Source organism: Neospora caninum, chromosome Ia (genome assembly GCF_000208865.1).
Source record: "Neospora caninum Liverpool complete genome, chromosome Ia".
In the NCBI taxonomy this organism is placed as follows: Eukaryota; Apicomplexa; class Conoidasida; order Eucoccidiorida; family Sarcocystidae; genus Neospora; species Neospora caninum.
In genome coordinates, this window is record NC_018385.1 from 1844366 (window position 1) to 1860614 (window position 16249).

General features: G+C 55.1%; 3 protein-coding genes across 3 annotated transcripts; 2 read left to right on the forward strand and 1 right to left on the reverse strand.

Moving 5' to 3' along the window:
- Positions 1-2844: 2844 nt before the first annotated feature.
- Positions 2845-4926, forward strand: NCLIV_002000 (conserved hypothetical protein; the record flags this gene model as incomplete). The annotated part of the gene is made up of 1 exon (XM_003879698.1): positions 2845-4926. One exon carries the CDS (start codon positions 2845-2847, stop codon positions 4924-4926), a length of 2082 nt encoding a protein of 693 aa, XP_003879747.1.
- Positions 4927-5990: 1064 nt separating this feature from the next.
- NCLIV_002010 (conserved hypothetical protein) lies at positions 5991-6887 on the forward strand (the record flags this gene model as incomplete). Its single annotated transcript, XM_003879699.1, has 2 exons — positions 5991-6151; positions 6710-6887. The coding sequence occupies 2 exons, from the start codon at positions 5991-5993 to the stop codon at positions 6885-6887; spliced, it is 339 nt and encodes a 112-aa protein (XP_003879748.1).
- A 4601-nt stretch (positions 6888-11488) lies between these two features.
- Positions 11489-14937, reverse strand: NCLIV_002020 (hypothetical protein; the record flags this gene model as incomplete). The annotated part of the gene is made up of 5 exons (XM_003879700.1): positions 11489-11955; positions 12376-12903; positions 13242-13640; positions 13962-14304; positions 14746-14937. The coding sequence occupies 5 exons, from the start codon at positions 14935-14937 to the stop codon at positions 11489-11491; spliced, it is 1929 nt and encodes a 642-aa protein (XP_003879749.1).
- Between the last annotated feature and the right edge of the window lie 1312 nt (positions 14938-16249).

Consider the following 16249-nt stretch of genomic DNA (forward strand, 5'->3'; position numbering starts at 1 on the left):
ATAACCCACTATACCGAACCCCCTCCCCAATAATCTCCGATTTTGCTCTTCGTACATGATTGCGCTTTCATGGTTCGTTCCGTGTAACATTCACTTACGTCTACCAGGCGAATGCCTCCATGTCCGCGCGATCCCGAACCACTTACCTTAAGAAACTTTTTCTTGGGCTTACTAGGCTTGTTATCAAGCGCCGTTTCTTGCGTACCGGTTAAAAAACCTGCTCTTACCCGAAGGGCGCGTCACGAAAGTCTCCGTTGCTGCCTTGGAAAGAAACGCCTTTGCACAGCGCCAGCGGCTGACAGCCTTCTGAAACAGCTTTGATCTGGAACCTTTCTTGCTCCAAGTAAAAAGGATACCCACGACGGCTAGAGGCACGACAGTAGCCAGGCAGGGTTCTGGCAGCACCGCATGCCGTGCATGCACACTTGTACCTGTGTTCGACGGCTTCTCGCGGCTCATTTACCACCATCGACAAGTTCAGAATGGATATACCCAACAAAAAGCACTGAAGTCGAACTACGAAAGGAGAGACACCGCTATTGTTGACAGAAGGAAGTACGGGTCTTTTCATAGTCGCATGCACTCCCGGCCGTTTCTATCCACGAGACTGGCTGTCCGCCATCGTCTCTTTCCGTGGACACAGAGGCCACCGTGCGGCGCAGCGCCGTGGCCCTAGATACTGCCTTTGCAGCCGCTGCTCCTTTTCTCTGCTCCTCTTCGCCGGGAGAAGAAGCGCGTTTCGCATTCGTACAGGGCACACATCTTTCACAGGGAGATATGCAGAACATTTTGACCTTTTATTTTCAAGGAAGTGTGCTCGTGGGGCCCAGCAAGGAGCCGGCAAAGGGTGTGCAGCACTGTGACGGGTCGCAGTGTGACCACCGCGTACCCGGTCTGCGATTCCACACGCCGTGACGCACTTCTTGTGCTCTGGTTTTTTTTTGTGTTTAGACGCTCCTTCCTTTCCAAGCTGTCTGCCTTTTGCTTTGTTCAGCACCGCGTGCAGTCGAAAACTGTGGCGGTTTCCCGATCCTGGTCGCACAGTGGCAAAGCAGGCCATGACGCCGACGACGAAGCCACACACGACACCCTCCACACGTCCAGCTTTGGACCGATGTTGGCCCGTCTCCAGCGGTTCCCCCCACCGCGCTATTTCCTCTCAGTTTTGCCTCTTTGAGCCGTCGTTCTGGCTTTGCCCATCATTTCTCTGCCCAAAGAACTTACCGGTCCGCCATACACCGCGGTTAGGCATGGAAGAGTCACGACGGTTTGGTCTCGGGTCTCTGTCTCGCTGAACACAGTGACGTAATCTGTGGTCCCGATTAGCTTCGGACCGTCTACTGCTCCGCCTCTGCATTTCAGGCAGTTGCTGGCTTTGGACTCTTTTCCCGTTAGCTTTCCCATTCGCTCCATGGCGAAGGTACACTCTACGTCGTGCCACCCTCCGGGCGGCTGTTCTCACGCGACAAACACTGAGAGCGAGAGCGGATCGCATTTTCTCTCCTCTTCTGCATTTTGTTCCTCTTTTCCGGATCCATCTCGTTCTTCCATGTGTCCGGCCTGTGCGGCATGGCACGACGTTGACACATACACTACACTGCCACAACAAAGTGGCAGGCGCTCGCCACTCGAGCGTTCCCGCCACGCACTGCTGCGACACCCGTTCCTGTGTCCACAAGAACGAACAGAAATACCAGACTCCCTCGGTCGCTCTTCCGATCCTTCTGGAGGAACTTCACGGACAGGAGTAGCAAGAAACACCTTGTGCACAAGACACGAACTTCGTCGGGTTCAGGCGAAAGCAGAGAGAGAGGAGCGACAGCTCGTGCAAGTTTTCTTTGGCGCATGCGCGGCCACCCTCGGTCTTGTTCTCTTCTGTGTCCTCTTCTACAATGATGCCCTGTAAGTCAGAAAGACAACTCGAGGGAAAAGGTGGCAGGAAGATAACATGCCCAGACAAGAAAAGAACAGGAAACTGAAAGAGAAAAACCCGGGACGAAATAGAGGCACACAAAATCTCATCGTCAGGACGATCAGAATGCGCCGCACGGCTCGTATAAAATGTGCCGCTGTAAATCTCCGCTCACCGCTCTATGCGACTGGACGGTATATTCATGTATGAACCATTACGCTGCCACACACCGGCCGACCGCCACGTCTGTGACGTGCCTTTCTTTTCCTCTGCTCGTATCCCGTGCGTCTGATGCAGCCATCGATATTTCACTTTCATGTCTGGAGGAGCGCGTGTTTTTGTCGATTACACATATATGAGGGACGGAAGAGCAGGCAGTTGATGAGAAGCGAGACAGCGGACAGCAGTGGACGAGACAAACGGGCGCACGCAAAGCAGAGCAAGGCTGAAGCGGCTTCGGGAGAGGTGACGCGTTCCAGAGGAGCGCGTGCTTCTTCAAAGCGACTGAACTGCGTTTCGCGAACGAGGAGAGAACGCATGCGCACCTGCGTTCGTCAAAGTGGTCTTGAGAAGGCGTGGACACAGAAGCACGCATGCGGGAAAAGAACTAGTCATCGCGCCCTGCGATATCGACGCTGTGGGCCTCTTTTAGCGTGCCTCCAAACTCTAGAATTTGTTTTTACTTCTCGAGAGGACCTAATCCCCGTGTTTCTCACGAGAACCTGGCTTTAGAGGCGACCCAGGTTTTAGTATGGGAGGAGTAAATAAGAGGGTTTTCCGCGTCCTTTGCTTCGAGCGGTTTCTCCCTCAATCGGGACTGCCGGAAGTGCGACAGGTGTTCACAAAGAACCCCCAAGGCAACTGACCAGCGCCGCGATTCAGCAGCATACTGCGTGGAGGGTCGCCTGGTGAGCAGCGGCTTGGTCGTTGTCATGAGCTGTTCGCCTGCTCGTTTCCAGTGGAGCTTGCTCACCTGTACTCATCATCCCGCTCCTGTGTTCGTTTTTGCTGCTTTTGCACTGCCTTTCCCCTCTCTTCCGTCTTGGCCGTCTCACCATTTCCCCCTTGTCCCTTTCTCTCCGTTCTTCTGCTGCTCGCACAGGTTCCTGATCGACGGTCGAGACGTATTCACGCAGGAGCACCACGTCGTGACTTTTTTCCACACCAAATTGTGGCGAAGAGAGGCAGTTGTCGAGCGACAAGAGGGAACGCACATGCAACTGCCTTCCTATTCTCCGTCTTCCTTTCTCGCGCCCGATGATGTCACAAGACGTCTTCACGCATCGCGCGTTCCGTTGCCGTCTGAGGTCTCGCCTTCCGAAGCACTTCCACGTGCCTTTTCTCTCTGGTCTGTTGACTCTTTGCACTCTCCGTCGTCGCTGTCCTCTTCGGAATTGCCGAATACCCCTTTGGCTGTCGCTGCTCTGTTTCACGTGGCGCCATCCTCAAACTCCTCTCCTCCCTCTGTGCAAGCCTCCGCCCTGCCGGCGCCCAATCCTTCTCTCCTTGCCTCTGCCGCACCTTCCGCGCTGTCTGCCGAGTCCTCTTCTTCGTCGGCTGGCACACTCAAAACTGTCGATCTGGAGCGGGGCGCGAAGCCATGCGCAGAAGCGACGAAGGGCGAGGAGACTGATCGACACTGTGAGACACAGGGCGGGGAGGACACTCGGCCGAACAGAAAAACCGGAAGGACAGAGGAAGAACGACGCAGCACTGAGTCCGAAGCGCGAAACGGAACAGACGAAGCAGCAACAGCAGCAAAGAACACGGTGGAAAGTCTTCACAGGAAAGCCGATCTTCACGGACGGGGTTCACCCGAGCGAGACGCTCCACAGCAGCGTGTGACGGCAGAGTGGTTGGACAGGACAAGAGACCCAGCGGGTGGAGGAGAAGACGGATACGAAAACGAGGAAGAAGCACGACCAGGCAAGGAGGGAAAGGCGTTGCCTGTTCTGGCCACAGAAAACCCAATGGAGCCGCTGAGGAAGGGAGGCAAAGATAGAGAGCCTCCCGGTTTCGGAGATCGGGAGAACGAGAACCAGCGTAAGCGCCGAAACCAAAGGCCACACGTAGGAAGGGAGGAAAACCCTCAGCTACCTGTAGCACTAGAAGACGAGACGCAGGAGCACTTCACAGCACAAGGTGGACAAGGCAGGGAGAAGGACGAAGACGCGGCCGCTCTGGACGCAAACATACACGGAAGGGAGAAAACAGACGCGCACGGTGAGAGGCTTGACAACCGAGGGACGCGAGAAGACAGGAGTTCGGACGATGCGGAGAGACAGACCCGCACACATGGAGAGGAACTTGCCGGTGGTTCTGCGAGGTCACACGCCGCAGCGAAGACAGGCAAACCGCCGGCGCTTGAATCACCGCGACTTCCTCGCCTTTCCTCTTCTCATAAGTCGCCCTTGCGCCCTGCTTCCTCTTCGTCCGTTGTTGCGTCATCTTTTGTCTTCGCTCGTCCGTCCCGGTTGTCTCCCCGTTTTTCGTCTCCGTCCGTATTTTCCAGGTCGTATTTGCCCTTTGTGGAGGGCGAGGCAGGCGCACAAACGCCGTCAGGAGAGAGGGAAAGAAACGCAGATGGCACGGAGCCGCCTTTCCTCGAGAGCTCGAAGGAAGAGACGAGACACACCGCCGCGTTGTTTTCTCCGTCTAAGGAAGGACCACGAAAAGAAAAGACATCCACTGTGACTAGGGGCTTACTGGACTGGCGCGCTCGGTTCGGTGATAATGCCTCCGGACACTACAACGAAACCGAAGATGCTGGCTCAGGAAGCACGTCCTCGTCTTCTGGTTTGCCGTCTCTTTCTCCTTTCTTGTCTTCGTCGTCTTCGACGCCAGAGACCCAAACAAGGGAGGAGAAACAAGTCCCTCGTTCGACTGATTTTCCTTCGTCCTCCCATTCTCAGCCGGATCTGAAAAAAAGACCCGAGGTGCAAGAGCAGAACGTGAATCTTCTCATGGCGTCGTACAACGCGTGCAGGACATTCACATGCGGCGACGGCAGGTGAGAGGAACGAAGGAGCATCACTTGTCTTTCTGTGCCTTCACGGAGTTTTTCTTTCCCGTCTTTCCTTGTTGCCACTTTTGCGTGCTCTCCTTATCTCTTCTGCCGTCTCTTCTTTGTTCTCTCTGTCGCCCACTCTCGCCTTTCCCCCCCTTTTCCCTTTCTTTTTTCAGGCTGTCCTCATTCTTCTCTTTCCCCTGTTTCTCTGTCTTCCTCATCTCGCCGTGCTTCGTCGTCGGTGGGACCGCGTACGTGACAGTAAGCGCGTGTCTCTGTTGTCTCTTCTGCGGCGTCTGCGCCGCATTTGGCCTGCTTTTCGTCTTCGGGTTATATCGCTCTCCGTTGGAAGAAGAGATGGATGAACAGCGCAGCGGTCTTTCCTCCACTTCTGTGTCTCTCACGCCCGTCTCGACAAGCCCCGTTTGCTCGCTTCGGCATTGCTCTGGAGATGAAAAGCTCACAAGGGGAACGTCTTCTGCGTCTTGTAGGGGACCATCGTCCGCTGCATCGCCAGTAAACGATCGAGATTTAGACGAAAATCGGGAGTGTAAGCGTGTCGCAAACGAAAGCGAACAGATGGGTACCTGTTCGTTCCATCAAGGAGATGAAGTGTCAAGCTTGCAGAGAGAACCTGACCGGAGACGACCCGACGGTTGCTCTTTTGAACCTCAACACTCGTCTCCTTCCTCTGTATCTTCGACTTGGAGTATGTTCTTTCCGTCTTCCTTCTCCTCACGGGAGCACACACAGCCCCCGTTTCGTCTATTCAGTCTCCACCAAGAAAGCCAAAACACCCTACACCCTCACTACGTCCATCTGCCCGCACACAGTTCTGCTTTTTGTTGTCCGTCGCCTGCCCACATGCGGCGGTTGGGAGGGCGTGATCCAAGCGGAGAAGCAGACCAAGGCCAGGGGCAAGAAGCCTCTGTGTTTCCTCGTTCTTCGAATGCACAGTCTGCTCGAAGCGGAGCGAAAGGCAGAGAAGCAGGAGACGCGCACGAAGGAGAAAGACGAACGGCCCGACCACAGGCGGTTCGCTGGCTCACGTGGACACTCAGATTGGCCACCATGGGACTCTTGAATGCATGCAGTCTCGCCAGCATGATTTTTTTCGAATACGCCATGCTCAGAAATGTTATGCAGAATAGTGGGACGAACGAGGCGTATACAAATGGATTAAACGACCTCCTTCCCGCTGAGACGTGGAGACAGAATTTCCTCGACTTCAGGTAAGATAGAGGGAAATGTCGGAGTATAAGAAGCACAAGCATTGAAAACAAAATAAGAAGCGGACGTGGGGCATGAAGCCAAGGCGAGTTCCATGTGATGGTGGATCGCGCGCGAACTGACGGCTGGACTGAGTGATGTTCTCTGTGTTGAATTGGTCAGTACGCAAAGTCCACGATTACATCTGAGGGGCTTCGGGCAAGGAACTTACAGTGCAGTGGAGTGTACACCGGCTCCAGAAGTAGGGACGAATTTACCGAAGCGTCTGACGAATGACACAGACGACGTATCCGTACTGTCACGCATCGGTGAACTCACGGTCACATGTGCCCTGGTGTCAAGACACTCGCACGAACTATGGTCGCCTTGAATAAAATAGATTAAGGAAACATAGGGAACAGCTACTACGTGGTCGTTCTCGTTTAGTGGTTTGCGTCTCTCGTTTCTTCTGCGCGTCTCCCCTCCATGCCCTTTGCCTCCTGCGTTTGCCGTCTCCCAGACTCTTCGCCCCCTCACTCTCGATGTGTCTGTCTTTCTGTCTTTGGCGTTGTTCCTGTCAGCGTTTCCTTAGGCCCCGCGTCGTACTGCCTCCTTGCCCTCAGTCCTCTGCTCTTTCTGCAGCGCCTCTGCCTGGTTGGTCTTCGAGACACTAGAGCGCAACTCGAAAGCATGTACCTCTATCGTCGCTGTCCAAACCCGAATTTCTGTGTCATGCAAGAAAGAAACGCTCTTGGATAAGAAAACGGCGAGGGAACGGGGTAGGCTAGACACCAGCGCACGTTTGCGTTCGTCGCTCGCCGTTGGTCGTCATCTCAAACTCTCTCTACTGTGAGAAAGCGAATGCCTTTTAGAGGGAAGAAAACACATGAAAGGCGAAAGATGCGAATATGTTGAAAGTAAGACTGAAAAGTCTCTCGAAGCCGCACGTCCTGCTCGTCAGCTGAGCGTGGGTGAATGCTGCGTAGACAAGCGAAGGAAATAGCAAGGGAAGAGAAGTGTAAGAGAACCCGCAAATGTTGTGCTAGCATTGTGCGTTTCCGCTTTTCAAACCACTATCTGGGTGGAATTCGAAAAAGGCAGAAGGAGCCGCATCTGTGTTTCACCTTTGAGGCACTCTGGTCTGTTACGTGGACTTCTGTGACGGTCGGAGCTCATGTAACTCATGAAAAGGAAGCAGGACTTGTTCAGCCGCTCTTTATTTTCTGTAGCGTGAACGAGATATGATAGCCGCCCAGTATACTCTCTCACTTAAAAAGACGCTGAGAAGAACTTTCCTCTTCTTCAGTCTTGTCAAATGCTTTCCAAGCCTCCTAACTATCTGTTTCGTGGACATTGAACACATCAGGGAAGCCAACTCACCAGGGAGCCATTCGTTGCCTTTTTAACTGTGTTAAGCCTATTTCCCTATCGAACCGGGTTTCTGCCCGTACTCCGCGACTCTTGTTCCGTACTACATAAAAGGGAAGAAACTAAACTGAGCATCGGGGCATGTTAAAGCTCGCCTACGTCCGTATCCGTGTAGAATACCCGTATGCATCGACCCCACATACCGACGTATATACGTACGGTGGTTTCACCTGTGACGCGTCGTAAAGTACACCGTGGCAGACTGAATGCCTCCGTGGACAAATGCGGAGTGAACTGCAGGTGAGGGTCACCCGGTACGTAAAGCATATTCACCGTTTTCGGTTTGCGCTCTCATTGTGGTTGCCTTTTCCCTCGTCTGTCATTTGGTATGTTCTTCCGACGATATTCTTCCTTTTCTTATTGTTCAATTTCGTCATATATTGGCTTGTCTTCTCCCTAACCAAGCGTGTTCTCGACGTGTTGCGTTTGAACATCGTTCGTGCCTGAGCAGGAAGACGCACGTTGCTTTTCCCGTCATTTCCACCCAGTAGGTGAGCCCCTTTGAACATACAATAAGCAACAACACACACGTGTCTTCGCTTCCTTTTTTTCCTTTGTGCCTGTGTCACAGCACCGCAAGATCTACGCTCTGCTGTCTTGTTTCTCTTCCCAGCAGTCTTTTTTCTCCTAAAAGAAAGAGCGGGAGGAAACGGAAAAGCATAGAGTTTTACCACTAGTTTTGTCGTTCGCCCCTTTGTCCATACCGTAGTCTCGGTTTTGCAGATTTCCCTCTTTGCACGGAAAAGTGGCACAGTCCTGTGGTCGATTTGCTTTATGGTAAATGAACTTCTCCTGACTGCCTTGTAGGTGAGTTCACCTACCCAGGCTACCGAAGACATATGGACAATGATACGCTTCCTGCGAGAATGACGCTCGTAATTTTCAGTGTATCCCATAGAAGGACCGAACCAAGAAGCGAAGACTCCAGTGTACCCTCTTGTAGGATCCAGATAACAAATTGTACTCACCAAGAAGGCGGCGTCAGGGCGCTATGTAGAATATAGCAGCGAGCTCGTTCGATGTGTTACAGATCAACTCTTTCCCTATTACACAGCACCGGACTCTGCTGCTGACGCAGCTTGTAGGGTGGTTCTCCCACACACCTGGAGGGCGTCCCAGACAGTGCTTCGTTCACAGCTTGCTGACCTCCACCCTTTGCGACAACGCCCAGTAACCCGCCCATCCAGCGGGTCTCGTACTTCCTGGTAACGTTCATATCAGATTCTGAGCTGATCCTTCCCTGCACCGGCAGTGACTACGGTTCCGCCTCCCTTAGCCCAACCGCCAAGCCCACACTGCGCCAAATACCGGTGAGACCGAGTAAGGGTTGGCGCTGCATGGAAGACAAACAACCAGTACGTGGCACGCGTGGGTTTGTGGCATTGTCACTCGACGAACCAGTGAACATATCTGGGTTCCAAGCAAGGTCATCATGAACGGCAGAATCCCTGCCGTTACTACAACCCAGTACTGTTACCAGAGCATACTCAGCGAGACAGACCACACATTTTGCTACGATCAGTGCTGGAGAGACTGACCACGTGAGGTGCCACAACGGACCTTCACACTCGAAAAATATATGAGTCACGGTATCCTCCCCCGCGCTTCACTGCATTCGCTGCAATGCTGCAGAACGGCCAGAACTCGTCGATACCAATCAAGAGGTGCGCTGAGAATTGCACAACAAAAATACGTTTTTCGCTGAGATAGACGACAAATGAAGTCAATCCCCTCTCCTTGCACTTTGCGTGCTCGAGAGGAGCTTCCACTCGGTCGAGTAGCCAAGGCCCAGTTCCATGTACTGCTGCGACGGGACTGGTGTGCAGGTTTGTAATACTTGTAGGGAGATGTAGGGCATTGTTGTAATCAATGAGACACTTCGACCACGCACACGCGTCGTCAATGATGCTACCTACCGCGTCTTGTTGACGATATGTGAGCAGATCACAGCGTCGGCTCGTGTACAGCCGGTCCGCAGGACTGGGGAGCGAAGACGAGATGGGACCAGTGCCCGTCGTAGTAAACAAAACCGACAAATGAGGCTGCGTCCGTGGGGAGCAAGGACTTCCGGCCATGCCCCGAGTCGTGGGTTTCCTTCACTCCGGGAAACCAGTCCATTGCTCCCGGTGGTAGATAGCGACAGAGCTGTCCTCGGACGCTGCGGCGCACCAGCTACCACGTGGATCGCTTTGAAAACCGGGTGCCCCTCGTACCTAGTCCCTGCTCGCCAGTCCCTAGAGCTGTTCACTCCTGGGAGTGAAGTACACAAGAAACAGTGACGCCTGGGATATCGGCGGCAAATGAAGCTGCACAAATCTGAGGAACCGGACGGCTCGAGTACGCCAAATCATCTTCCTCGAATTGGCATCAAGGCATCTGCAGACGTTCGTATGGTTTCCGGCAGGTCACTAGACCAAGAGCGAACCCAAGTGTCGAATACATACATGCGGTGTGAGAACATGTGCAGTGATTGCTGCTGAACGAGTGCCTGTGACGTGAAATATCGAACTCCGCGTCTGCTTCCTTACGTATTCTGTTGTGAAGCAGCTTCGCCTGTAGAATGTCCTCATCCCAGCAGTCTCGGGCACTTTTTGCCTGTAAGCTGGGGTCAAGGCGAGAAAGCGGTATGGAGTGTAATCCACAGCCCTGCGGTCTACACATGTCTGTCGTGTCGAGCGGGAAACCAGATGAGACCACCCCACATCGATACTCACACTCCACATAACCAGGTCACCAACAGTGTTTTGATGCGAAACAGAGACACAGGATCACCGGGGGTCTGGAGGGTGAGAGTGAATAGGCAGATTATCACCAGGGACGCTCGCGGACGCCGAGGGTGGTTCTTGATGCTCGGCCGACTGTGGCAATTGACTATGAGGGGAAGGCGCAGGGTATGATGTCGCGAGGGGTCCGGACGAGAAGGGGCCGTGCCCGCTGTGGGAGGTGCTGGCGGCTGCCCATTGGATGACAGTTGCATGTGCTTGGCCTGGGCGGGCTTGGCGCTTTTTGAACGGCAACGCCCATGGTGGAAGGAGCGCAGATATTGGCGTAGATGTTGGGTCGTGTGCCGCCGGTAGCGAGGGCGGCAGGTGGGGGCCTGAGGCCAGAGGCGGCCCTGGAGTCTGTGTTGATGTCGGCGAACGGTGCCGAACCGGAGGGGCATATGGCGGGGGAGACGGCGGTCGTGCAGCTGATTGAGCAGCTACATATTGAAGCAGCCGCAACTTTTTGTACAGGGGTGGCGCGGGCGCACCCCAGCTACCTTCTGATTCGGTGGGGCGGGGGGTTGGGGCGGCGGCGGGGGGCTGGGCCGTGGTGGTGGGTGCTAGCTCTGGACGTGCTGAGAAGTGGCCGACTGTAGGCAGTGCATCGGGGGATTTTTTTGCTGAGAAGGGAGCATCCGCTTCTTGCGAGCCGCTCCTAATCGGCTGGAACTGTTGAGTGGAAGGCTCCGTCTCTCGCCGTGAGACGTCGGCGCCCCTTCTAGCGCGCTGTCGAGATACCGACAAGGGGACGCTGTCGACTGGAGTTATCCAAAGTGAGCTCGGCTTGCTCACAACATATGCGCTGGAGGTGCCTTCACCGTGGCTGTCGGCACTGCTCTGAGTCATGTGTTTCCGTTTTGCTTTCCTTTTTCCTGGCGTGGGCTGGCTGGACTGATCCGCTGAAAAACCCGAAACCAAGATGAATCGCGACGGCACATGGCCATGAGACGTTCAGCCGACAATTGTATCGTGCCGCAGCATGCCCGAGAAATCAACGCCTATGCGGTCTTCGCCCCACGGAGCGGACAGAAACTTTGGTGCCAGCAGGTAGATCCAGATATCGACACGTCCACACAATGCAGTGATCATGCCACGGCTACACGGGAACCGCTGGTCGTCCCCGAAGTGGTCACCACTCTACGTGTTTGCGGTCGCCGCCGAGACTGTTCACACCAGGTACTCTATATGCCCGGTGTCAACGACATGGTGTGTGTTGGAGAGAGCCGGAGTGATTGCTGGATCGAAGTGTGTCCACGGCGGCAACGGAGACTCACCAGTCGATTCGGGGTCAGCCGCCGGTTCGGGCTCCTGGCTGGATGCAGGCGAGATCAGGCTGTGGAGTTCCTGTTCCAGGGCGAATGCGTGAGCCTCCAGCTGGCGCACCCTTTTTTCTTGTTCTGCGGAACGTTCACGATAAAATGATCGAAGGCGGTACACCCACTGTTGCAGGGTGGCGGGGGCTGGCGATGGATCGCTCTGACGGACCATGCGTTCAGCAACCCGCTGGGCAACAAAAAACTCCTCGCCGCGGCCCCACGCCTCCCGTATTTGTTGTGCATCTCTCCGTAGGCTGGCGATGGCAAGGTGCGCAAAGGTCACGCCAGGCCTTGCAGGCGGCGGTTCGTGTGGGGATCCTGATAGCGGCAGCACCGTACAGCATCAGACCTGTGTCAGCTGTCGCCCGTCTCGCAGCGATGCACCGGTTATTTGCAAGGTCTGGCGGGGCCACTGGGTGCGCTACCGACGGAGGTGTTTCCTCATGGAGGCATGGGGCTGAGGTGAGTTGTCCCTGCTGCGGGGTTGACACATACGACAGGCGATAAACTGTACAAGACCTAAACAAAAATGTATTTGCAATTCTTGATGGTGTTAATTAAGAGTGGACGCAAAGCCTCCGCTTAAAGCTGAAGGACATCGAAGTCCCGGGACACCTCCAGAACGAGCGACTCTGCGTCCGTGCAAAGTCGGGATTTGCCGATGAGAGCGTTTGCGGTCCGTGGTCCAGCCGGTATCCTTGTGCGGCTGCATTATCTGGAGACTTTCGAGGAACTCACCGCCTGATGTTCCTGGGGTTGGTGGAGGTGGACGATGACCAGGAGATTCCGCTTCATGCGTTGATGGTTCCTCGGAGCTTCGTGGCATGATGCCTTCTGCTCTAGCCCTCTGCTCTAGATTCTCGGCAACCGAGAGTAAGTCGGCTCCTTCTTGAGCGCGCATTTTACCTATGTCGCTGTAGCAGCGGCGTGCTGCGTTTATCCATTTGTGGACGTCTTTCGGTGCCGGTGATCGTTTCTTCTCATGCAGCATGTGGTCGGCAATTCGACATCTTACATAATCCTCGTTGTTCATCCATTTGCTCCGCAGTGCTCTGGCGTCATGCCTAAACTTCTCAATGGCAAGTTGGATGTAAGGCACTTCGCCCAAACCTGGCAGAGCAACAGTTGCACCAAGCACTGTTCCGCGTAATGAGCCCACCAGCTCTGCAGCGGGAAGACCGCTGATCCCAGCTGGAACGGCCGCGGCCACAGCTGCCTCTATGTCGTCTGTTGGTGGCTTTTTCGGTCCGCCACGGCGGCGTGCGGCTGAGAACACAAAACACATGCACCGCGCATGACATTACTCCGAGGTGGAGGCGTATGAGATCCCCCCGATTGTCAGCATGCTCGGATGGCTGACACTGGGCCGTACGCCGCAGATTCATTCGATCTCTCGTTTTGACCATTCGGCGGTTGCTCAGCACACCCGATACACCGAACAGAGCGAAACAACGTTTCCAGGCATTCACGAAATGCCATCGTCAGAGGAACATCCTAGATGCGTATGCAAGAATACAAGACAAGCTTCGAACTGCAATAATCGGAGGGCCTCGCTTGCACTGTCGCAACGACGCCTGTTTTCTCAGGGAGGAGGGCGGGCATACCTGGACGACCTGTCGGCCTCTCGGATCCCGGAGCTTGTTGAGGTGCTCCTGTCCCAGAGGAGGTGCCTTCGTCTGGGTCACCGTGCACGATGGCTCCTGAGGCAATCCGGCCCTCCCACTCTTTTGCCAAGGCCTCTAGAGCGGCTGCGCGAGCCACCCGCTGTGGTGCCCTTCGTCTGTACGTTCGTCTTGCCTGATATCTCCACTCGTTCACAAGGCGGTCAGACGGATTGGTATTGACACTTCGCGCCAGACGCATCGCAACTTGGCTATCGACGTAATGATCCCCATTTCCCCAGGTCGCTTTAAGCTCCTGCGCTTGTTTTCTCAGCTTCTGAATTCCGTACTGCTCGAGAGATGGCGTGGTCTCTGCACCGATTGCACTGCCGCTTGCCGCACCTGCACGGAAGGACGCCCACACAACCAACAAGGGTAACACCTGCGTCAGCCATAATCTTGGGGGGGTGGCGGAGCTGGGGACTGGCGGGCATTAGCTGCTCACCACACACTGATGCCATCTATGTCGCACGTATAGTCCCTTACGACTATCGATCTGTGTCGGGTAGAAGTCGCTTGTGCCTGTCATGGGACACGTAAAACGTTCAGTGCCCCCCTCGGACGGCGCCGGCCACACATGACAGACCTGTTGTCATCGCTATGCAGAAGCATCAGAGTCGGCAAGACAATCCCATCTCGTCAAGCAGATGATTTAGAGCTCACCTGGGGTGCTTGTGCCACCGCCTGTAACGGACGCTTTTTCCCTAGTTCCGGGTGGCGGCGAGCGGTCTCCTCCAGAGCTCGAGATATCCACCCCGGCGGCGCGCATTGCCGCCACTATGGCGTCTGCCGTCGACTCCTGTTTTGCGGCCTCACGCAGCTGCGCACGTGACCGAGCGCGGAAATTGTGTCGTGCAATTGTCGCCCACTTTCTGATTTGTGACTGCGCAGGAGGAGCCGGTTGATTCACGATGAGGTGGCCAACGGACTCCCTCACGTACGCCACCTCATCCTCCCAATCTCCGCGCAAAGCCAACGCCTGCCTTCTCAGCTCCTCCACCGCAATCTGTGCATATGTCACAGTTCCAACGCCAGACACAAACACGGTTCGGGCCAGGCCCATTCCCCCCGGAGCGGAGCTTGTGGGCTCAGAGCCCCTCTTGTGTTTGCGTGCGCCTGGGGGTCCTGTTGGTCGGCTGCCTGATAACCACCACACCCACACCTGCCACACAGGCAAACGATGTGCCCACACATATGATGCACCGACCCTGTCTCCACCGCCATACGCTAGCCGCCTTCCCGAAGCGGGACACTTGATCCGAGTGGGTGTAGCCGACGTACGATGAGACGCATACGTGTTCGGAGCGGGGATCCCCATCAAGGACGGGGTTGCAGCGACCGCCAGTGGAACTGAATATAGAGCCGTGCAAAGGGACGGTCGCTTGAGCTAAATGCACTGTTGTTGCTCAGACGACTGACTGTTTGGAAGAAGACTTTTACAGCTCACTGGGATGGCTCGATTCAGGCGTTGGACTGGAAGCGCCCTGCGGAGGTACAGCTGGCAGAGCCGTAGTTCCCTCCCCAGCGTCAGAGGACCCTGTTGTCGAGGATGAGCTTGGGGCAGGCAAATCGTCTCCTGGCCTTCCGTGACTCTGACAGCCAGGTAGGGGGTGGTGACGGGGATCCTGTTTGTCGTCATCGTCTTGATGCGGAACACGAGCACCGCGAGCATAAAGAAATGACTCACTAATTCGTAGGCAAACGAAGGATGCGGTGCACGGGTATCGGGAGTGGCACCATGTTACGGGGTTCCAGCCGGGACTTCTGGGGCTGTTGATGTCTTGCTTCACGAAGAAGGTGAAGGCGGCGAGGGCTGTACCCACGACAGCCAGCCGGGCCACCATTTGGCTAACTCAAATCGTTCGTCAGCCCCCATAAGTCTTCAATCACAACCAGCAAGCCGGCGAAGACAGCGTGTGATACTGGGATAAGGGCGGTGTGGGGAACGGACACAGACCTACGGTAAGCCTGGGAAGGCACAGTGCTCTACCGAGGCGCGATTGCAGTCAAGAAGGTTGCCTGTCGTCAAAGCAGACTCTGGGTTCTTCGAACCTCGTGGTGACATGGAAGGAAGTAGGCAGTTGCGTCGTTAGACAGATGTAAATCACTACCGGAGATTAATTGAGGCCATGCCTAGAGGTAAGGAAAGTGCGGACGTCGGGTGACAAGAGCTAGCGGGCACCGGTGTTACGTGAAGCTGTGCTGGAGGAAGGCAGCTCCTAGAGAGATACGTGCGCGGTCCGCGCGGTTGATCCGGGGACGGCGCGAAGCTAGCGGAAACGACACTTGCTGTCTCTGAGTGGAGAACGGTAGAGCAGCCCCTTCCCGTAGAGGAGGGGGTGGGACGCTGGACAAGACGCGTTCGATCTTGTTCTACTCATTTTCCTGGAGAGCCGCGGAGGCCAACGTGATTAAATATTTTCGGGAGGAATATCACTCATATACGCTACATTGTAAATTGCAATTTAACCACTCGCTGCTCAGAGACACGACCACGTTGAGGAGAGATTCATCAGCCACGGGTCAACGAATATGCGTCGCAGCTTGGCCTGAGGACGAGACCGCACCGACGGCACATGGCTGTTGCCGCAACCGTGGGGACGATTGGTGGGTTCATGCCCTGCTAGCAAGCGACCGCATTTGCCACAAAAAACAAAGAACTGTGATAGGGTCCCGAGCCGAACAGCAGCCTTTGGTAGACGGAATCCCGTCGACTGCATTTGAGATAACACGGGAGATATCTATCCCGCACGCGATCTTGGGGGAACTTCCAATACACGGCCAACTGTGTAGCAGCAAGTAGCGACGTCTGATGCGGGAGCATTACCTGCAAGACACACTTGAATTTGTAGTTACCACGCTTGTGATTCTCCGTTACAGCGTAGCGCCTGTCTCTGGTGCTCAACTACGAGTGATGTTGCGCGCTCTCCGGTCGAATGGGTTTCAAAGAC